Source organism: Opisthocomus hoazin, chromosome 5 (assembly GCF_030867145.1).
Source record: "Opisthocomus hoazin isolate bOpiHoa1 chromosome 5, bOpiHoa1.hap1, whole genome shotgun sequence".
Classification (NCBI taxonomy): Eukaryota; Metazoa; Chordata; class Aves; order Opisthocomiformes; family Opisthocomidae; genus Opisthocomus; species Opisthocomus hoazin.
The window spans coordinates 69,432,298-69,456,090 of record NC_134418.1 but is presented as its reverse complement, the minus strand read 5'-3'; the positions used below and the strand labels follow the sequence as shown (position 1 = coordinate 69,456,090).

The window sequence follows — 23,793 nt, the reverse complement described above, 5'->3', positions numbered from 1 at the left end:
TCTTTAAAGTAATTAAGTGTGAGAAGGTGTCTTTTAGAGTTGCATTAAATCTGAATGTGGGACTGTTTGTTTTGTTCATGGCTTTTTTCAATATCAGTTTTTCAGTATCTGGTGGCATTACCTGATTTTGGTAAATCAGCAACCTTGACCCAGTTATCATGGAATATTCTTCTCATTGAAAGGACTTCAACCTTTCAAGCCTATTACTGTTTAGCTAGAACTATATTTACTACATGAAGTTCAGTTATGTCCCATTCGTATAGCATGTAAGGACAAAGTTTTGACTGAGGGATTCATGAAAGTTAAGAAAAGAAAATCTGTTATCAGGAGTTTATGCTTACTAATCAGCAGCTTTCACAATAGCTGTAAATTTGTAGGGTCCTGAAGATCAAAAGCTGTTGAAAGTATACAAAGTACAAATTGAATATAGTCTGTTAGGCAAAATTGTCTTTAGTATCAGGTCTTCTCTCCATAACTTGTTTTCTTTGTCGATCCTGGAACTAGATCAAAAGTGGGACATCTTAGGGATAGAAAAACTGATTTTAAAGTGACTCAATTTTTGGCACAGTTTTAGTTTAATTTTCACTATCGATACAGCTTATGGAGAATGTATAGTCTCTTGTCTGCCAAACGGGTGACAGGGAAGCTAGGGAAAGCCTCTCTCCCAGACAGATGGGGGCTGAGAAAGCTCTGATGGAAATGGTGACCTCCTGTGGAGTCGGAAGAAAGAGGAATTCAAGGACATATACAAGCTAGGATTAATTTCTTAGCAGACAACAAACAGTTGAATTTATGATGGTAGTTGTGTAATAGGTGAAACAAAAGTTATATTTTGGTTTAAGCAGCCCAGGAAAGTGAGTGTGATTGGCTTAACGAAAGCAAAGAAACTGATACTTGGACTAAGCCTAGGCAGAACTTGCAATTCATAAGAAGTAATACATTATAGCTTGAGAAAGGGGCCGGGAGGGGGGGCAGAATCAAGGTGATTGGTGTGGAAGAACTTGTGAAAAGCTTTCCATTTTTGCTGGAAAAGAAATTCTAATAAAATTGTCTAAATCTTATGTTGACAACTCCAGAGGGGTTTATCAATTAGCCTGGTCCTATTTCACCCTAGAAAATCCTATATCTTTATTTTATTTTTATAGTGAAAATGTTAATAAACACACTTCATAGTGAAGTTTTTCATAAATGGATTTTCTATTTGTATATGTATGAGTAGATAGAGATGTCCCAAAGCTTCATCCTTTGCCTTTGTGCTTATATTGCTGGAATAAATTAGTGGTTATCATAATAACTGCTATTATTTTCCTCTGATGGCATTGACTTAATCTCTAATGTCTGCAGGTCTCAATTTTGCAGATGAAAATTCAAGATAATTTATTTATTTTAATATTATAATTTGATATAAGATATTTAATTATTCAAAATAATTTCCTTAGATATGAATAATTTAGGAGCAGGGTTTGATTTTTATTTAAGGGTGATAATTGTTGCGAAATCCTTGACATTTGAGATTTCAAGCTTTTTTTTTTCCCTTTAAAAAAAAAAAAGAATATGTGGGATTTGGTTTTAGGATTTTTTTCGGGGGTTTTTTCCTGCAATATCATATTATTGTACAAACACGATGACAGGGCTTTATTTTCTTTCTTCCTCATGGGAAACTACCTATTCCATTCCAAGTTAAGGAATTCCACAGGTTAAGACAGTGGGATTGTTGAGTTGTTCAGCTAATAGGCCAACTAATGCTATTGTGTATTCTTATTCTTGCCAGATAATTTATTCTTTTGACTCATTATTTTAGTGTCACCACAATAAGCTGCCTCTGTCTCAGACAGTACTGAATTGATGGGTAGTAAGACAGAATTCAGGCGAATTATCACTATATGCTTCCCCAGTGTTTTCCTCCTTGGACATCTGCCGTTGACCGTTACCAGTTACAGGATTCTTCTGACCATGTGGATTTTTTGACATGTGTTTAGGACGGCTTTAACATACAGCTGTGTTCCTGTAATAGATCACAGACTATGCCTATAGAGTTATAGATTCAAGGCTACTCCTTGATGTTGTAAATTCAGACTATATTTTGAGTTTAGACGGTAAAGGTTAATCTTTGTGGTATGTGTCCCATCATGTCTGTGTCCCACATTCTGCCCCGCCGCTTTTTATCATTTGTCTTCAGCCATAGTTAGTGAAAAGCATTACCAAGGAGCAGCACTTTCGAGACTGGGCATTTATCAATTGTCATTCAGTAGGAATTTTGTATTTTAGAAGCTGATCAGGAAAGATGTATCTTCCTGTATTTGGAGCCTGGTGAGATGGCCAAGCTTCATAAGCCCATATCCTGAGGGATTCTCAAGAAAAGAGTGATCTGGAATAGAAGGAAGTGAGACTCAGTTTGCTTTTCTAAAAATTTATGAATACTTGATTTGAAAGTTTAAATCTGTATCTGCAATATGCATTGACTTGTTTTATGCATAGCAGAAGATAAACTATAAAACTGCACAGTCTTGGATGGGATGCTGGGAAAGTTTGTGTTTAAGCTGTGGAAGTGTTCCAGAGATGTCAGGACTTGACATTGAAGAAACTGAATGCTGTTCCAGGTCTTGGGACAAAGCCATATGGGAAGATCAGAAAAGAGCGATCTAAAAAGTGGTTTCTAGATTCTTTGGTTTATAGAAGTCTAAAAGCCATGGGAAACCAGTGTCTGGGTCCATGGCAGGATTCTAGTGGATGATCTCTACAGGACACACATGGAGAGACATAGTCACACTTACTATTGAGAATTTGATACACAAGAGGAAGAAACTAAGTAGTTACTTAGTATTGATTTGCATTAGCTAATGTATCAATGATCAATGTTTTGAAAAAAACATTTTTCTCATCTTGGAACAAATTAAAAGGTTAGTAACAATAGAAATCAATACGGTTAATATTTCTGTACTTAATATTACATAGTCCTGCTATTCTGACAGCAAATTATAGTCCGGTAGCATCTTCTAAAGGGTGCACTCTTGTTCAGAATAAGGTCTCTATCGGTATAAAATATCTGAAATAAGATATTGGATGTAAAATAAAATGCTCACTGTCATGATCTCCCTATTGTCCAGAATAGCATACTTACTGGAATATTACCTCTCTCCTCTTCCTATAGATGAGGAGATGTTCATGTGAGAATGGGTGCATCGTACCCAACATTAAGGGTAGGGGTCATTCCTGCAAACTCTGACCTGTGAGCACACTAAGCTGTGCCCATAAGCCACAAGGTAGACAGAACCATGCATGCCCTTCCCTTGCCCCAACCAGTGATAAATCCAAATAAATGAATTACAGACGTAAAAGAAACCAGCTGATGCTCACTTTAATATCTAGAGTTATTACATAAATAGTGTATCTGAATATGTTTAAGAAAGGACAAGTATAACTAATAGGATCAGTGGGTGTGAGTACTGAAGTAGAGAAATAAAAAGGGAAGAAGTGCTGGGGAGAAATAAAAGCAGATGAGAATAAGAAGAGATGAAAGGAAAGTCAGTGGGAAGAAGAAAAAAGTGGAGCCTATTCTAAATGCGTCTGAGCCTCTGTGTACCTGGGAAAACAACTAGAAGAAAAAGCGAAGATTTATTAACAGTTTTTAAATGGAAATAAACCAGAGAAGCTGCCAAAATAGTGCTTTTAAATATAACAATCTTGTGTAAGGTTGTGTATACATACAATTTGAATGGATATTTTTTGGAGTGATTATTGATTTGCAGACAAACACTGGGGTTGTTGGATGTCAACCTCCTTGTTTGCTTTCTATGAACTATCATTTTCGTATATTCTTTTCTTTCCTGAAGAGAGATGGTTTTTGAAGGTGTTATTGAAAAGCAATCTTTTTGTCTTTTGAGTGGAACAGATAGCCTCAAATTTTAGGTATTTTTTGAGCATTTCCCTAGGGAAAAGTATCCTGGTTTTAAGAGTTTTATCTACCTTGATAAATTCCCCTTTAGTTGGGCTATTTAGAAGCATTGCTTGGGCTGCTCACAGCTGCAAGTACAGCCCTGCTGTGGGAGTCTGTAGCTTGATCTGGCCCTATCACATTGCTTCCTCACTCTTCTCTGAAGTAGACATGCTCATTACAGATTCTGGTGCAGCAGAGGAACATTCAGTCTAATCAAGTAAGAATATATTTACAGTGACTGTAGCAAGCAAACATACCTTTCTTTGCATTTCTTCCATAGATTCACTCACTATAGTAGTCAGCATTTCCAGAATCTACAAAAAAATCCTTAAAATATATTTAAAAATATATATTTCTGGTGTAGATAATTTCCAGTGCACAGAAACATGTCATGAAGGAGTTGGTGAAATGCATAGAAGTTGACAGGATGCATAGAAGTATCAATTTGAAGCAGTTCAGAGACTTGGCGATGTGCATAAGGAAGTTGATGTTAATGTGATGTTACCAGGAAGATTAGAGAGATATTTTGGGAATGGTGCATTACATTTAGCAACGATGAACAGCCCCCCTCCTCAGAAGAAACAGGGTAGATCATGTTGCTATATTTATTTTTCTCCCTTCCTGAATGTGTAAGCATAGCTAAAAATGAATGTAAATCGTAGAATCATAAAATGGTTTGCGTTGGAAGGGACATTAAAGATCATCTAGCCAAACCCCCCTGCAGTAAGCAGGGACACCTTCCACTAGACCTCAAAGCCCCATCCAATCTGGCCTTGAAATCTTCCAGAGAGGGGGCATACACAACTTCTCTGGGCAACCTGTTCCAGTGCCTCACCACCCTCATAGTAAAAAGTTTCTTCATTCTATCTAGTCTAAATCTACCCTCTTTTAATTTAAAAGCAGTACCCCCTGTCCTGTCACAACAGGCCCTGCTAAAAAATGTGTTCCCATCTCTCTTATAAGCTCCCTTTAAGTACTGAAAGGCCACAGTAAGGTGTCCCCAGAGAGGAGGAGGAGGAACCACTTCTCCAGACAGAACAATCCCATCTCTCTCAGCCTTTCCTCATAGGAGCGGTGCTCTAGCCTTCTGATCATTTTTGTGGCCCTCCTCTGGACCTGCTCCAACAGGTCCATGTCTTCCCTGTGCTGAGGGCTCCAGTATAACAGTGACACATAATAGTACTGACATGGAAAATTTCATTCAACCTAAGTAACCTGTAGAGTTTTTTGTTAGTATCTTTTTTTATTTGCTTTTTTTTTCTTCTCCATCTGTGTTTTTTGTCTCTTTTGTACATCTTCCTTCAATACCTTTCTCGTGACTGTTGCAAAGACTCGTCACTAAAATTTTGGAAGATTTGAAGTTAAGTTACATGCATCTAAAAATACTAACTTCAGAAAATTAAATGCTGAGATTCTACAGAAAGCTCTGACACTAAATTTAACATCTCATCAATGTTGCATCAACACTTAGCTATCTTGTTTCCTGCTATTAACGTTTTAAAAGCTTACGTATTTTAGTCTAATTCTGCAACAGTTGTTATTAACAATATAGTAGCACAATAACAACTCTTTTTCTTTTTTATAAGAAAACATCTAAAACTCAAACACAGGTAGTGTTTATTTACCAACAATGTCAGTGTTGTTGTGGACAGTCGTTTTATTCTCCATATTCTGAACAAAACCACTTATTCTCTGCTTAATTTACAATGGCTACAAGCGTTAAGCATTAAATGTTGCACACTAAATGAGAAAATTATCTGAGTCCGTGAGGTTGTTTTGAAATTCTAATGTATCTCATTTGAGCTACAATACTAATATAGCTCAATGATCGGCTAGATTCTCATTTCTGCTTTATTTTTGCACAGGCCACTCTTAGCATATGCTCTCCTCCTATCTTAAAATAGAAAACCACATTTATCATGGATTTTTAAAAAGTAACTATTGCTGCAAGAACACCTCCATTTAAGGAAATGCCACCAGAAATTTTTTCAATGCTATGGATGCACAGTGAATAAGTGTGTCTGTTCAAATGGTTGGATGGGTACGATGTCTTAGCTGTGGGTGTCATATTGTCATGAATCAAGACAGGTATGATTGGAATAGGTCATCTGCGTATTTTCTTAAACATTGATGTAGCATTCTAGGTGAGAGAGTTGATCATGTTTTCTGGACTGCTGTGGTTTCTGTTGCTTTTGGAAATATTTTTAGTGTACAACTATTTTAAATATATCTTACTAATCTTAAATATAGACTTTAAAATGGGATTGAATTCTAAAAATGACAATAGGTTATTAGGAAATTAGTGTTTCATTTACTCTGAGATTCTCTTCTAAACATACTTTAAAATTACATTTTGCTACAACTTTACTGGCTAGAAATATATTGCTGTACAACTTTGTATATTGAGTCTCTAAAAGTTGCAAGTTTATACATACTCATAAACCTAAGATACCAGATCTGATTACTTTCAGGTCAACAATTCCAGTAACGTGCATCAAATCAAATTTTAACCCATCATACTAACTTTGAAATTTCCCTTAGGATTCATTGAATGATGCATAAAATCAGTTACAAAACATATTGAGAGGATATGTTAAGGTTGGGCAGGCAGTTTCAGTCTGGCGAGATGGTAGCAGAAACAGGAGGGAGAGAGATTTATTATTTGCCAGTTCGTTTGCTGTCTCTTCAAGAGACGTAGATTTATAAAAGCTGGAATTCTGTTCTTCGTAAGGAGAAAGGTTAGTCAGTCAGAATATGCAAAATTTGGATTGTTTTCCCTATCCCTAATAAATAGGCTATGAGAAACAGACTGTCGATGTTATAGGAGTAGGTTACTGATTTGTCCTGCAACAGAAGGCTTTGAAGCCATGTAGATCATGACTTGACTTTCCTGGACTGAGTTTTCCTGTGGTCTGAGAAAGTTCTCATAAGAACTGAATGGCCTCTACAACTTCAAAGGATTCTCATAACAAGCCAATCTGTAGGGTGAACCCTTTATCTGCACTACTATAAATATCCTTACGATAAGCAGTAGTGATACTTTTCAAAACATGCTCAGATTTATCTAGTATTCCTGTAGTACAGATCCAAGGATATTAGGCAAAACCTAATACAGTAAGATATTTCTTTATATATTCCAAAGTGGCTTTAGCCAGATTAGAATGTTGTATCTTTACAAGTTTCTTACTTCATATATTTCCTGGCCATAAAGCAATTCCCCAGCTGTCTGATCTGGTTCATGGGTTGATGCAAAGTAGCCATGATAGGGTGGTCACCTGAGAAACCCAATGAATATATTTGGTTTGGCAGTCAGTGTTGCTAATACTGCACTTCTGGCAATTCTTGATCTTGCATGATGTATTAAATGAGGTGCAGCCCATAGCTGCATAGAAGCATTCTGTTTCTGTATACGATGACAAGGGAGTCTTAAAAAAAGCAACGACTCCTCATATTTCCATGAACAATGCTTCTGAACTATTTTTTAATGATCCTAGTGCCCTGCAGAGCAAGTGAAAGTAAATGTTTTATTGATTTTTATAAAGACTTAAGTGAATCATTATAGCCCTTGTGGAAGTCATTTAAAACTTCAGTCTTGATGAGTGCTTTAGCCCAAGCAGACTGTGAGAAACAGGAGTTCTTGAGGAGGAGTTTGATTCAATGGACATAGCAAGTGAAATTAATTTAACTAAAGTAAGACTGAAAAATAAAAAACCATGTATAATGAGCTTTTAATTTTTGTTTCAGTTTTATCAGTTAGTGAATTAGAAATTATTAAAAAATAATTATCACTGATTTTCATAATGATTGCCACCATTCACATTTTTAAAAAAATTGTTCAAGCATTTGTAATATGTAAGCATTGAAGAAAAGAATCTTTGCCATTCAGAGGTAATCCTATTAAGAGCAATTAAACATATCAGAAGGGTCAATTCATTTACTGAGTAAAATGATTTTCAGGAGGTAGTACATACTGTTTATTATTTCAGCTGCAGTACAGTTAAATGATTTTTTTCATTAAAACTGTTAAAATACCTTAAATTATGTTTTATCTAATTTAAACTAGAGCATTTAAATGCTGTAAAGAAAACTTAGAAATCACATTTGCTGGATGAATTCCACGTAAAATAAAGCAGCATGTTTTAAGACTATAAAAATGGCTGTACTGGCCCCAGGCCCAGCTGGTCCAATACATTCTCTCAACCATGAACTTAAGCTGATGTCTTGAAAGTGTAAGAATGATACCATGATACTTTGTTCATACTTTCCCAAGTGCTTGTGCGATCTCTTCCTGCATGTGTAACTTCTGTAGTCCACAATATCCTTTCGCAAAGAGTGTTTTCAGATCTATCACTTCAAACATGAAAACTGCCGTCCTTTGGTTTGAAGCTGACCTCCCACTTGCTTATTTTGATGGTTTTCCAGTCCTGGAAGAAACGATGAGCTGTCATTACCCTTTCCATGACAGTCATGATTTTGTAGACTTCTGTCAAAGCTCTCTAAATCATCTGTTTTGTAAAAGAAAAATACAAGCTATGATAATTTTCTGTGTTTAAACTGCTCTATACGCTATTCATGCTTGCTTTTCCTCTGAGTTTTTGTCTACTTTGAGAGGACACAGAGCTGCATATGGTATTCACTGGACAAGTCATGGGGCAAAATTATGGTTTTATGTTTGCTTTTAGTTCCTTTCCTAAGAATTCCTAATCTTTGATTTGCATTTTTCTCTGCTAAAGAGGACAGAGTTGATAAAACTACCTATCATCACTCCAGTGTCTCTCTCCTGCCAAGTCAACTTACAGCACATTGATCTAGATTTGAAGGATTGCTTTTGCTGTTGTGTAATACTTTCCTCCCATTCAATTTATCTATTATTTTATTGTTCGGGTTCTCAGTCTTGTAAAGACCTTGTGCTACTTCTCACAGTCTACATTCATTCTTATGACTTCAAGGAATTATTAAAAAAGATAGACTTCACTTTAATCATAAACAAAGTGTATATCTATAAACTTCTGTAAAATACAGTCTCCTATGTTTTATTTTTATTTTATCCTTTTATTTAGTTCAGCTGAATTTTTAAAATTTTTTTTTAAAGAAATTTTCTTACGTGGTCATTTTTGGTCCTAACAAAATCAGAAGATGAAAATTGTTTGAATAATAGAATAATTTGATGCTAAATTCACTAAAACAAGAGGTCAGCTGAAATATTCTACTTTATTCTGATTTTTAAATCAGAATAAATCTTTTTAGATAAAGACTACTGCATTCCATGTTTGTAAGAGGAAAAGGAAACCATAGGTTTGTTGCTTCACATTTGTCTTTTAGGGAAGCTTTAATTTTTTCCATAAAATGAATATATCCTAGCATGACCTATCAATCACCCTTCATTAAATTTCATTGACCAGTATTACAAATAGAGCTGCAGACAGGATTGCATTTTCTTTTATGGTTTCTGTTAATTTTCTCTATGGAATTCATTTGTACAGGCCTTCCTAAAAACATGAGCTATTACAATATTATAATTGTCAACAATTAATGATTTTTAAGTCTCTTGTCAGCAAAGATGAAAGATGAATAAATGTTAATTATAATGGCAAGTCTGATAAGAGCTTTTGATTTTGGATAACAACCATATTGCTGTAATATGAAAGCAAAATCCTCTGCTATGCTGGCCATAAGGCTGGAAATAAGACCTTCTGAATTTTAATTCAAGCTCTGCAGCTAAAATATTAAGGAGTTGTGAAATAGTTATTTATACTTTTTTCCTTGTTTGTGTTAAATGGATTATGAGAACAGAAAGATTCCTTTGCTGGCATAAATCCCTAGAGAGTAGCCACTCATGAACCACATTCTGTTACTTCTCATACTGAAACATTCTACTAAATATATGAATAATATGTTTACAACAAATTCAAAGCAGAAGATAGAGCAAAAAATGACAGAATTAGTCATGCTAATGGTGATGTGTGCTGATGTTAAAATTGCTGTAAAAGAACAGCAAAATGGCACTCATGAAAAAGCTTTTGTTATATCATTTTGAAGAAAGTGGGCTCAGTGCCAGAAGAGGAAAAGGCACATCACCTTGCTACCTTTCATCTATTGCAAGCCACCAAGTAATGCTATCCACTAAGTACAGAGGTCACTGTAGTCCATGGACGTAAGGCTTCTTTGCTTGATTTTAAAAGGTGATGGCTTTTAAATTATGTTTGAAATACAAAATTAATACAAGCTTAGTGTGGTCTTAATTTTAGATAGTGGGTATCAGTCTGCATAAAGGTCATTGGTTTAGACTCAGAAGAGTGTTTTGTAGGTGCTATGAATAAATACACACAACTTACGTAAGTAAATGAAAAGGTTCAAATTGTACATTTGTTAATGGAATTAAATCAACCAAAACAGTCTACAGTTGCATAAGATCTTCCTCTCTTTAATAGATAATAAATTACAAAGTGATATACATAGTCCCAACATAACATTTTCTCATACTTTTTAGCTTTCAAAAACTTTTATTAGGAGTGGTATTGTGGCTTTTCTTTACTGGTCAGAAGATACAGTAAGAATCCATTGAATCTCGAGAAATTGCATATAATTCAGTGTTTGTCCTCCTGACAATCTGATTTGGTATTCTGAGATCACAAAGGAGTTTTATGATTACATGCATTCCCTTACAGAATGTTTTGGGCCATCAAAGGAGTTGGAGATAAGATTTTTTTCATACATAGGGAGAGAACTGAAATAGCACGACTTTCACTACCTATTTAACTTTTTTCAGAAAACTCAATAAATCCAAATGTACAATTCTTTTTATAAATGTGCTCAATTTAGAGCATCAAAATGTTCCATGTTATACTCAACAGCCCGGTGTGCTTAGGATTAAGAAAAGAGAAAGTTTGATCAAAGCACTGCATAGCTATCATTATCTTTTTTCTTTAGCACTACCCTACCCCTCCTGCTATGTTTTAAAAATACAGTTGATACCATTTTATCAGTTGGCTTACAAGAATATTGATATAGCTTAACTCATATGAAGAATGACAACCCAAGATGTATGATTCTTGAAAAAATAATGCTTAAAGTAAGGTTCCCTATTGCCTTTGGGACATTTTTGCAAAATGTCAGCTTTGAAAACTCCTTTTTTTATTGCCTTTTACAGTTTAATTACTAAATATTAGACAAACTAAGAACATTTAATCACTTACACTCTATTCTAATTGATCATCATCTGCAGTATTGCAATACTTCCCTTGGAATTATTTGTGCTTAGCTGCTTTCACTTGTAATAGTTGATAAATTTTAAAAATTTTCCTAAGGTGAGCTGCATGTGGAGCTAAAAGCTTTGTAAGTGAACACACTCACTGTGTTTGTCTTCATGTATTTGAAGTTGTAAGCTGTTTAGGGAAAGCTATTTGAACGCATTGTCTGTATCTTCCAAAATGTTCCTGTCTATGGGACATATGGCAGGCATGGACAAATACTTTAAGCTTAAAAACAAAAGTAACAATGATGTATGTAGTAGCAATGTCTATCACTGATATGACATATTGCAAAACATACCCAAGAAACAGATGATGTCTGATAACTGTCCAATTTTTTTACTGATTCAGTAGGACTGGTGTTATTTTGCATTTGGTTTCAGTAATTTCCGAAGATATTTTTAGAAAGATATCAGGAAGATATTTATATCAGAAAATATTTTAAATAATATAATAGAAAAAATGATCTTAATTTGATCTGGTTTTAACTGAAAGGCAAATAAAAATAGGTCTACAACATGAATTCTAGATAACTAAAGAGGACAAATGAGAAAAGAGGTACTTTCATTATTTTTGGTAAAGCGCTTGGTATGATGCCACATGAGAACCTGTTCAGTCAACTAAAATACTGGGAGTTAGTAGAGAAATCATAAAATGAATGAGGAGCTGGCTAAAAGGGAGGTGAGATGGGTTCAACAAAATGCGGAAATATTACTTTGGGAAGGAGTTATTAGTGAAGTTCTCTAGTGACCACCTGGGAAGCAAACTTATTTAACACTTTCACTTATAGACTGTCGAAAAAAAAAGTAAGAGAAGTCTCTCAAAAGACCAAGATTTGGCAGTCATCATCAATACAGAGACATGTTGGATTACTGTAGCAAAGGAATTGGACAGCCTTGAAGCTTGGCACAGTAAAAGTGAGATGAAAAGTAATGTTACAAAATACAAGACTTTATACTTGGTTAATAGTAGGAAATTATACTGCAAACTGAGAACTAATCTACTGGAAAAAGCAGAGCAGAAGAAAGCTGTGTGGACCTGTCAATCACAGGGTAACTGTGAGGAACCAAATGAGATCAATGTGAAAATCGCAATTGCATTCTGCAGATATATTGGCTGAAGTCTTCAAGGAAAATATATGGATTAGTTGATATGTTGCAGTTTTTTAATTCAAAATATTGTGTACAGTTTTATTTCCTGTGTTTTTGAGAAGGATGAATTCAAGCTGGATCACATACATTACTTCAGCAATGAAAAGCATGGTGGGAGGAACCAGAAGAATTTGACTTTGTACCATTAGGTAGAATGAAGGGTAGAGGAGTTTGCAGAACAGCTATAGCAGCCAGGAGATTTGTCTAATCCTTTCAACCATCTAACAAGCGTTCCTTGACCAATGGAGGAGCGTCTTCTATAGAAACCATAAGGGTTTTTTTAATCTTGGGTATTTCTGATCCCCTTCAGTAGGAGTTCTTTTTTCCTCAGCAGTATTAATGTTTTAAAATGTCTTCCCTGTAGTTAACACTTACTCTGGTTTTACTGCTTCTGTCCTCTTTTATAATCACCTCTTTTTATGTTACTTAGAACCAGATATTTTTACACAGCTGTCTGTAACCTATTCCATTATCCACATTTCCTGGCTATACCTCTAGCTTTTATTTAAATGGTTTCTTTCATGTTTTGGTTTGCCTTTCTCCCCTTTTTCTGAAGGAACGTATCCAGTGACTTTTTGTAGTTAAAAGCCAGGGATGCGTATCAGACTGATATTGCACCTGGAGGAGTTACAAACAAACTCATTAATACAGTATACTTTAATAGAGCATTCACACTTCTGGTAACACCAAGCTATAAAAGGGAAAACCTACTGTCTCCTTATATATATTACTGCTCCGTAACCAAAAATATCCAAATTTATTTTTTTGCTTGGTTTTTGGTATTAGTAAACTGAATTTATTTCACTTCCAATTTTTCTAAACCTTTACTCTGCTTTTTCATTTAAAATTAAATAAATAAAATGTGTGAGGCGAAACTTCAAAGAATTATCATTGCTTTACAAGGGCAACATGGAGAGAAAGTCATCCTAGCAGGTGCTGTCTCCCAGTGCCATGGCTTCACTCACTGGCAAAAAAGTATTTGCTCTCAGAACCAGGTTGATTTCTTTCAGGAAGGAAAGAAAAGATGGTGAATGCACCGTTTAGTTCCTGGGCCTACCTTTTCTGTTTCCAAAGGAATGTCGTGGAACCTGGGCTCTGGGAGGTGCTGCCGTGTGCACCCAAGAGCACCTGGTGCACACCACACCCTTCCCCTCACACCAACGTGTACCTCTTCCACCCTGGCTTATGACAGTTCACGAACAGGGATTTTCAGTGAGTTATCTGTCAAAGAACTCTACTCCAGGAACAGCTCTGTAGACTTAGGACATTTTGGATTGTGTGGTTCTTTTTTTCTTTCCCAGTAAGGAGAAAACATATACAAGTTTTATCTTCAGAAAATAAGATAAGGTATAGTATAACTTATATATGGTATTTTTTATTAAATAATAATTTAAAATAGACATAATTGTGTAATATATGAAGGTTTTTTTTACTTAAAAGTTGTTCAGTATTTTGAGGGAAAGCAGTGTATCTACTGCATTTATCAGAGTGTTTGTTTTTTCACAGCTTTTGAGAAATAGGTAACATCAATGCATTGATGAGTTCCAGGTAGGACAACTGTTCTTAATTTTACTAAATTATGATCATGATTTCATGGTCATTGTTCCCTGATTTTCCTATATTAAATAGTGACTTTGGAAAACACAGGTAATTACCCTTTATAAATGGGGTATCAGAATATTTATCTACCTTTTAAGATCTTTTCATAGTGAATTCTAGAAAGATGCAAAATATTAGTACTATCAATTCTCTACCAGAAGTTTTGAGTCATTCAGTAGCCATGTAGGTAAGTCTCAGGAAGTCTGCATGATCATGTCACTGAAGAACCATTCCTATAACATAGGAGCTGAAATGCTTCAGATGGATGCAGTAAATTTTAAAAACTACAGTAAACAGCACAATATTCAACTGAATTCATACTTTTCCTTTTCCTTAGTGTATCAAATTGTGTCAGAAAATGCATCTAGTCAAAAAAAAAAAGAGTCCATCTCATTTGAGTAAGTCTAGTGGTCAGTATCACCTGAGTTACGAGTCATAGAATGTTCCTTCTGGAAAAGAAAAGGCTCAGGTCCTTTTTTGACCTAAATATAAAATTAATATTTTTAATCACACAGAATTGAACTATCAAGTTTAATTACAGGGCAACAAAGCTTTCCTTCTGAAGATATTTAGATGTCTCTCCGATGCTTTCATTCTGGAAAAAAAAAATTATGTTAATTACAGAGTATTGCTTTTCTGAGGATAAAAAGAACCTATAAAAGATCTTAGCTTGCTTATTGGTTGTTGCTTTGCTATAATGGAATGATTAATGTCTCTCTTTTATGAAAGTAATTTGATAATTGAAAGGGAATAGGTATATGATGCCTTTTGTATTTTACTTAAAAACTAAAAGATAAAAAACCTGGAGATTTTTCATGCTTTAGCAGCTGAGTGGAAAAATTGCTGTTTGGATGATCTTCAATTCCTGTAGAGCTTTTCTGTCTAACATGAAAAATTCCTTACAAATGTGGAATTTTAATAGGTTATATTTAATTTGTCATGCCACAAGTGAAAAGACAACTCTCAGCTTTTCAACCTCTCACATATGGCCAATTACACAAGAGGGAAGAGCATACAAAGTCATCAAAATAATGTGTATCACTCACTCTCTTTTTATGTAAGTGTCCAAATGAGTTGTGGGAAATAGAAGCGAAGTGACCTCCTATCAACATTAGAGCTGTTTAGTACATAGATTAGTGCAGAAGGTTTCAGGGTCTGGACTCCCATCACACACATCTAAAGTTTGAAAAGATTATCTGAAAACTTGAACAATGATAAACGTTTAATTAACCTGAAAAAGTAGATTTTTATTTTTTTCCCCCCCTTGGACTGAAAAGAACATGGATACTCACATAATTTACTTTTTTTCTTCTTGAAATTTGTTCAGTTACTTTGGTTTTGGTTTGTGTTAAGGTACAAAGATAGTTACTGAAGTCATGCATTATTTTTACTGCAATATTAAATACCAGAAGCAGTGAAAAATAGGGGAAGATGTACTTTCCATAAAGTTAAATTTAAAGGGTTGAGAGTACTTCTCTCCTAGTATTAATTTTATTTACTTGTTTTTACATCAAAAGAATTTGTTCCAAAATTGTATGACAAAGGCTTCATTAAATTAAATATAGAGTCATAAAATATAATTTGGGCTGGAAGGGACCTTTAAAGATCATCTAGTCCAACCCCCCTGCCATGGGTAGGGACATCTTCACGTTTCTCAGAGCCCTGTCCAGCCTGACCCTGAATGTTTCCAGGGATGGGGCATCTACCACCTCTCTGGGCAACCTGTGCCAGTGTTTTACCACCCTCATGGTAAAAAAAAAATTTCTTCCTTATATCCTGCACACAACTGTTTATTATTCTGGCTCTTAATTTCTGCAGTTGTTGTAAAAGGAATCATGTTTGACCAGAGAAATGTAGTAGAAATTATTTTAACTTTTTTTTTTTTTTTTTAAATTATATTGACTAACTTGTTATGCATGTTCTTCTTATACTGAAATGGGAGAGACTATGAATGTCAGTTTGAACTGGAAACCATGTTTTCACTAACATTAAGGGAAAAGCCCCATAAAAACTGGCTTGCCAGAAAATAAATCTTGTACTTTAATTTTACATTCTGAATGCAGAATTCACTTTTTTGTCCACTTCAGTCTTGGTCCTGTAGATTTTTTACTCCAAGCACCAATTTTATTGAGCTCTCATGAATGATGCTTATAGCAGTACTGCCATCTTATTTCAAATGAAGGTGCTGACTATGTTACTGCATTGGCCTTAGCAGTCCAATAACTTCCAGTGTCTGACTATGGATACACTGTCATGCTTGTTACACTCTTACCTCTGAAATTCATGTGCGTGTTAAATGCTTCTCTTCTTGCAGGGTGATACTTGTCAGTCAATTTAATTGAAATGCTATGCTGACCTTTATTTGAAATACTCTGAACTTCCTGTGGTTGTTGAAAGTTCTTTTTACTTTGATTCCAATTAAAATCATTAAATTACCAGTGTACAAAAGCTGCATACTAATTAACCTTATGAAACTGCATGCTAATTAATCTAACAAACAACATGTCTTTTGCAGAGGTAGTTCAGCTGAGTCTGCCTGAAGATCAAAAACTCAGTACCACTGCAGCAACAGTGGGACAAAGTGCTGTCTTAAGTTGTGCGATCCAGGGAATTCTGAGACCTCCCATCGTCTGGAAGAGGAACAATGTCATTCTGAATAGTTTAGATTTGGAAGATATCAATGTAAGTAAGAGAAAGCTCTATTTAACAGCTTATTAGCAAAACTTTTCATCAAGAATAGAAAAGTGGCATGTAACAAACTCCGTACTCCTGATGTTTCAAAGAAACGGAAATGAAATGCCTGCCAAACTCCTTCTGTTTTTATTTTGCTGTATATTTAAACTCTTATTGTTAATTATAGAGAAAACAGGTTTCACAGACCAATCATTTAAAAGAATAAATGTAGCAACAAAAGCATGAGGACAAAATCGGAGCCCAGAATACAGTCAGCATTATACATTCAGAATTATACAGTCTCAAAACATCTAAAAGAAAAAAGAAATTATGAAATGAACGGTTTAAGAAATGCATAGTGACTTAATATGAACAGATCATAATAATAACCTTATATTCTAATAATTCAATAAAAATGTATTTTTTGCAAAATAAGTATTTTATTACAAAATCGGTTGTTTTGCTCATTCTTCCAAACATTCAGTGGTGTTTATGGTATTTCTTCAAGAATCATCAGAGAATATCAGTATAACTTGGAAATCTGTTTTTAGGAAGACAAATATTTGTCAGCTAACTTTGCCATGACCTCTGAATATGGAGCAAAATAGAAAATGAGAAAAATAATTACATCTTCTGACAAAACTCTAAAAATAAGCTTGCAGCTGTCTTTTGTTTGCTTGTGGATGTGCTTACTTTGCTTTGGGCATTTTACGTTAGCAAAGTTCTAAAAGTGGACAAACGCTTACATCGGGGGTTGTGCTTGCTTTCTGACTCAGGTGAGTCCTAGATCAGTGGAACTGTGAAGTGTGTGGCATATTGCCACAATTAAATATCTGGTTTGTTTATTTTTATTTATTTTTCTTATGAAAGTTTTTATTTCTAAAGCGGCAATTGTACTTGCACCTCACCTTTGTTTTGTTTGCTGTTATTGTAGTAGTTCTGTTTGTAAATTGATCTTCCTCACTGTGGTGCTTTGAAAAATAAGGGACAGTTTCAAAGCTCATTGTGCTTGAGTGGCAGCTTAATGTCACTAGAGAAGCTTAGGATAAAACCAGCATCCTCCAAGAAGTTCTCAGTTAAAGAATTTTGCTTTTGTTAGTTTGGTGTTAATTGTATGACTGACATTCAAAAGTGTCTGGCCCACGTTCACAAACTCCTTTCTGCAATATTTGTTAGCTTTCTGTAAATATTCATGATGCTCATAAATAATAATTTGAAGTCCTTACTAATCACTTCTAAGTATAATACATGGTATGGTTTGTAGATAGAAACAGGAACATGCATCCGGACATGGAGAAATAAAAGGGAGATGATGAATGGAAATAATGAAGCTAACAGCTCAGTTTCGAGCTGAAAGGTTCAGGTGACTATTTACAGACGTGAAAAGAGCAAGTGTTTTCAGAGTGTGATACATTTTGAGTATGAAAACGAAAAAAAAAAAGAGAAATTCGTTGTGCAGAGCACAGGTGCCCAGGTTTTGGCAGTGGGGACTGCAGGGGGGTCTCCGAGGGAAGAGGCCAGGGGCTGCCTGGTGCTGGGCACAGCCGGTGCCAGGTGGTCCCAAGGGACTCACCTTAGGCCACGGCTGAGCCCCTCAGCCGTACTTGTGGCACCTCTGGGAGAACATTCAAATAAGGGCATACACCAGAGAGAAAGAGGTGTAGCAAACAAAAAGAGTGAGAAATAGCAGAGGGAGGTCCAAGGCTGGAGGAGATGGAGGTGCTCCATGGTTGAACAGATACCCACAGCAGCTACATTGGAGCAGGTTTATCCTGAAGGACTTCAGACCATGGAGAATACTGTCTGGAGCAGATGAAAAGGATGAGAAAGGAGTCACGAAGAGAATCTGCTGTGTACTGACCATACCCCTGCAACCTTAAGCACCACTCAGGCGGAGGGTAAAGAGCTGGGAGTGAAGGAGTGAAGTTTAGCCTGAGGAAGAGAGAGAGGAAAGCTTTTGTCTTAATAACTTATGTCTTTTTGTTTTCCCACCACCCAAATTGGCAATTACTTGTTTATTTTAGTTGGCAATAAATTAAGCTAAATTCCCCAAGGCCAAGTCTGTTTTTCCCATCATGGTAATTAGTAAGCAATCTCCCTGTCTTTGTCTCAACCCACAAGCTTTCTCATTCATGTTACTCTTATTTTCTCCCCATGTCCTGCTGTGGGGGGTGGAGGGGGAATGACTAAGCGAGCAGCTGGGTGGAAGTTTGGCTGTTAGCCAGGGCCAACCTGGCACACTTTTCAAATATTTACCACAGCTGGAAGAGAGTAGAGTATGGAATTTTTGAAGGCTCATGGGATGCCCAATTTGAAATCAGATTGCAATAGTGGTCAGACATTCAAAGGAAACTTCAAATTGCTAGAATTGGCCAGATCTGTTTGTATCTGATAGGAAAGAAGGAATGCGTGATGGCGTACTGGACTGACAACCCATGAACACAAAAAGGTCTGCAAAGTGTTACCTGAGTTCTTTGTACAGGTACAGTAAGTAAAGGGAGTAAAAGCTTCCAGTGATAGCAGTGCATAATTCTGAAAACAAACTTATTCATTGTTTATTAGCATAAGAAAAACAAACAAACTGGAATGCTTGGAAGTCTTTTTAAGCAAAATTTATGTTATAGCTTAGTCCTTTCATATTCACAATTTAGTTATGATTCAAATATAGAAAGAGAATGTCAGACCTAGTATCCATGGAGTGAGGCACTAAATTTAATAGCACTCAAATATATATAGGTGGTATTTATCTAGCACATCTTTGTAGATAAAATAACAAAGGGTGGAAGAAAGTGTTAATGGAGTCTGGATACAAAAAAGAAGAATGGGCAAAAAGACATTGAGTTAAATTGGTCTCCAGAGTCTCCTTTCTTCAAAATTTGTTTTATTTTACATGTTTCACTATGTGCACTGATTTGATCCTCCTGTATTTATTTCGAGATCTTCCCTTGGTTTGTTTCTTTCTTTTTTTTCTTCCATATTTCTGTGGTCATTCTGTACTTTAGTGAACCTTCTTCATCATATGCTCCCCGTTTGGTTCTTACAGTTTCACATTTTCTTAAAGGTTGTTATGTAGCCATAATTTAGTATCCATTCAGGCATTGTAATAAAAATAAAACCTTAGGGAAAAGAAAAATAATTGGACAAAAAAGAGTAGTGTTTTACATTTCACTATGGAAAATGAATTTAGTACTTAAATAAATATCAACTTCAAAGGAACAAATGCAGAAGGAAACATAGTGTGCTCCAGTTTGTGTTGCAATTTAACCGCCAACGAATGTGTTGTACTTATTCAGGCGATTTTAAACATTCAAAACCCCTAAGTCCTTGTATAATTTAATATGTTCCCAGAGGCAAAGTATTCTAGACTTTATGATGGCTATATTATAAGCTACAATCATGTTTGCCTAACTCTGGGAATTATTAATTTACTCAGCTATACAAGAACCACAGCCGTCCATCTCAAGACTAATAATGCTGTGTTAACAGTAGTACACTTTCTGAAAAAACACATGGCAAGCAGTGACCTGCGAAGATAGATAAATATGGGTTTTTTTCAGTAAAATGCGTCAGAGATCATCATAAATGAAAGCGAGTACATACATAAGAAACCAGTCCCACTAAGCAGTAGCAACAATGTGATTTTGTAAATCATAGCAAGTGCTCATACTTCAAAGTTATGTTTTTGCACTATGCAATTCGCAATATGAGTAAAGCTATTGGCTTCAGGGAGGGACAAACTGAGAACAGTATTATGTCCTAATGTTTTGCCAAATGCAACAAGAAGCAGCAAGAGTCCAACTCTGAAGTCACATTGTGACTGTTGAATTTGTATTTTCTTGAAAAATAGTCTACTCCTCTACTGAGAGTATACAGGATATATGTCTTAGGCAGTCAACTATGGAGTGCCTAAGAGCCAGTCCTAAATAATGAATAGTGTTATATACTCTTAAGATATTTTAAAGAAATATTGAGAAATACTGTCTGACTTTCAAAGGATGATGATGAAAATTGTATCTAAGTAGTGCATTTAAAAAATTATAAAATAGCTTAGAGAATGCTATCGAGTGTGTGGTAAGATATTAATAATGTTACTGATAATATCCAGTTGGTAATTTTAGAAGTCCTTAGTACTCCCCAACTCTTCTTATGGTACTTATGATTACTATTTGTGGAAGTAATGCAGCTTGCTACTGACCTTTCTCTTACTGAAACTGATGGGAGTCAGTGATAATCAGCATCCATCTGAATGAAACCATTAAAAGTTGTATGCCTCTGAAAATTCTGCTTAACTTAAATTGTAATGTAATCGTGCTGTGACTCACTACAGAATTGATATCACAGGATATTTTGCTGATATTTTAGTACACATCTAGAAAGGGGTTTTTTCCTGCTGTTGTCCTGTGTCTTAAATTTCTTATTGATGTTTCCACTTACCTCTTTGAATATGTTTTATCTAACCTATTATTCATTGCAGAAAATAATTCTTACTTATGGAAAATTTAAAAATAGCAGCTTTTTTTCCCCAAATGCAATATGTATTACGTTTTTTCTATGTTAGTTCATTCACTATTTTGACAGTTTTTATATCTAATTTTACTTTATTTTTCTGATCTTTTCCTTCAGTTTTTTCATCAGCTTCTTCCTTATACCTGTCAGCAATTGCACTTTTCTTACAAGATGTCTGACCTTTGTTCTTACATTTATACAAGATCTACTTACATGATTTGTCCACATGTAAAGTTTAACACCTGCTAACGTACTTAAATTAATAACTTTTTAAAAGAGTGTAGTTCAACTCTTTTTTTTGCTGAAATCTCACTGTAGCTTTCTTTAGACTACCTTCATGGGAAGCAAGTAATATTTCCATTTAGGGGTTTTTGAAGTTATGTACAGATTGTCTTACTCTCAAAACTTCTTATTTATTCATCCTGTTAAAATCAATTTACAGATTACATCTTTCATTTTTTTGGTATCGCTCAACAGTCTACATTCTCTTATTGATATTCCTTCCAGTTTCTCATCCTTTTTTCCCCCTTTTTTATTCTTATGAAAATTCTCAGGAGGACCTCATGAATTATTCCCTTTCACATAGTCTTCTCCCATGGGATAGTATGGACATACATACAAACTTCTCTTTATGCATAGTTAAATCGTTCTTAGTATGACACGGTTATGACTTTAAGGCAATGGTCAAAAATATAAATGTCCTGTCTGCCCAGAATTTACTTTTTGTGTTTGTATTTATGAAAGAATCCCAGGTGAGCCAGAAATTTCAAGGAAATGTGCCCCCATTGAGTTTTTCTGCTCCCCAAAGACAACAACTCTTAAAAGTAAGAAATCTAAAAAAACCCCAGAAATCAGGGTATAAACTAGAGTTCTTAAATTTAAAGAAAGTAATGATTAATAGGCAAACTGGAATAGAAATTCAAAATTGATATAAACAAATTTCTTCTTCCTGCAGTGTCCTACAAGAGGGAATGCCCGCTTTCTGGGCTGGCATCCGTCAACTCAGTGACTTTCTGAATTGCTGCGGCAAGAACTGCATGGTCTTGCTTCATTCCTCATGAGGGTTTCATCCTCCCTGAAGCTTTGCCATTGCCCCTCTGATCTTGCAGAGTCATTGCTGTGACTCTCTCACCCTTGTGTAAGGGAAAGTGCAGGGGCCCTATGACATGAAGGGATTGCAAGAACCTCTTCCACTTCGGCCAGCCCTTCAAAGATGATGCTCCTAACCTCTTCCTTTTTTTGTAAGACAGTAACTCCTAGTCCTACAATGAACAAATCAAACTGCTCAGTCATAGTACCGTAGTTAAAAAGCTACCAATCTTATTCAGTACTCAAACTGGTTCCTGACCTGCTTATTTTGAACTTTTCTTAGTAAATAATAGTTCTATTGCAATGCAGCAATTGCAGTGTCATATCTTCTATATGGTCCAGCGGTATTCTCTATATATGTTAGAACCAGGATATATGAAATTCACTTTAACAGACTGGTTGCAGGTTTTCCTAATACATTATGCTTATGATACCTCTTAAACGCATCTGTTACATCTCTCATCCCTTTTCTACTGAATTTTTTAATGAAGTGGTTGGATTTGATTAACCGTGACTCATCAAAGTCAGCACATTTCTATTTTTATCTATAATGAATAGCTGTTTATCTGTTACACAGTCTTTCTTTTAAGTAGGATGTATTATTACATTTGTTCCTCTATTTAATGGGTCAAATAACAGGTTTTTTTCTCTATTGCATCTCAAAACTAAAGTGAAAATAGTTATTGTCAGAGATGCCAATCAACTTTACCAAATCTCTAGTGCTTTTTTGTTTACTTATAGAATTGTCAAAAGTCTTGACCACGAGTGCAATCATATCATTCAGTTCTCTTCTTTATTTTCCTGTTCCCTTTTTTGGAATCTGGTTTTGAGTCCAAATTAATTCTTTAGCAGTGGGATAAATCACAGAAAAGGGAAACTTTGGATACATATAAGACTTGCAAGTTTGGGCATGTTTTATTTGTTTTGAATATTGAAACTATTTTAATTTTTTTTTTTGTGATGGCATGATGAATGCTGTTTTAGACTGTATGTTGTGTTTTCATGACACGCTAAAGACACATTTAAATCAGGTACCAGTGTTGATGTGTAATCTTCTTGGTTAACAAAGTATGGTGAAAAAGATTGTGATGAGGTTTCATTCACAAGTACGGATTCCTGTTAAAATAATCTGGACATGCAAGTTCTATAACTCTAGCTTAATCAAGATTATAATACCACAGATCTTTCTCATATAGTTTATTATGTACATCTTTTTATGGTGGGGACTATTTTAACTTTGAGCCAGTTGATGATTCTCTCTTTAAGAAGAAGCTTTAAGATCCACATGGACTTTCTCTTCTCTTATGCCAGATGAGTCTGCTTCATCTTGTCTTCATTAGAGATAAAAGTGTTAATTTCAGAGGTGAGCAGAATCTTGTTCTATGGACCATAATCTACTCTCATGCTTTCAGCAGTGTAACTGAGATCATGATCTGGTCTTTTTCCTGTGAGATAGTGGGGCAAATTCATTGCTTCTTGCAGAGCTGAGTCCCTTGTCTTGCACTACTCATAATTCTGCATTCTAGAGCTGTTTTTGCTAATCATATGCAAAACAGCTGAGTCTATTAGTATTTTCCTGTTTGTTTTC

At 35.2% G+C, this 23,793-nt stretch overlaps 1 protein-coding gene across 4 annotated transcripts in view; it reads left to right on the top strand.

Moving 5' to 3' along the window:
- FSTL5 (follistatin like 5) overlaps nt 1–23,793 on the top strand; it is a 318,510-nt gene that overhangs the window by 205,528 nt on the left and 89,189 nt on the right. For all 4 annotated transcript variants that reach the window (XM_075421652.1, XM_075421651.1, XM_075421650.1 and 1 more), the window contains one exon: nt 16,453–16,619. In XM_075421652.1, coding sequence (XP_075277767.1) covers nt 16,453–16,619 — 167 coding nt within the window. The remainder of the gene's footprint in view (nt 1–16,452; nt 16,620–23,793) is intronic.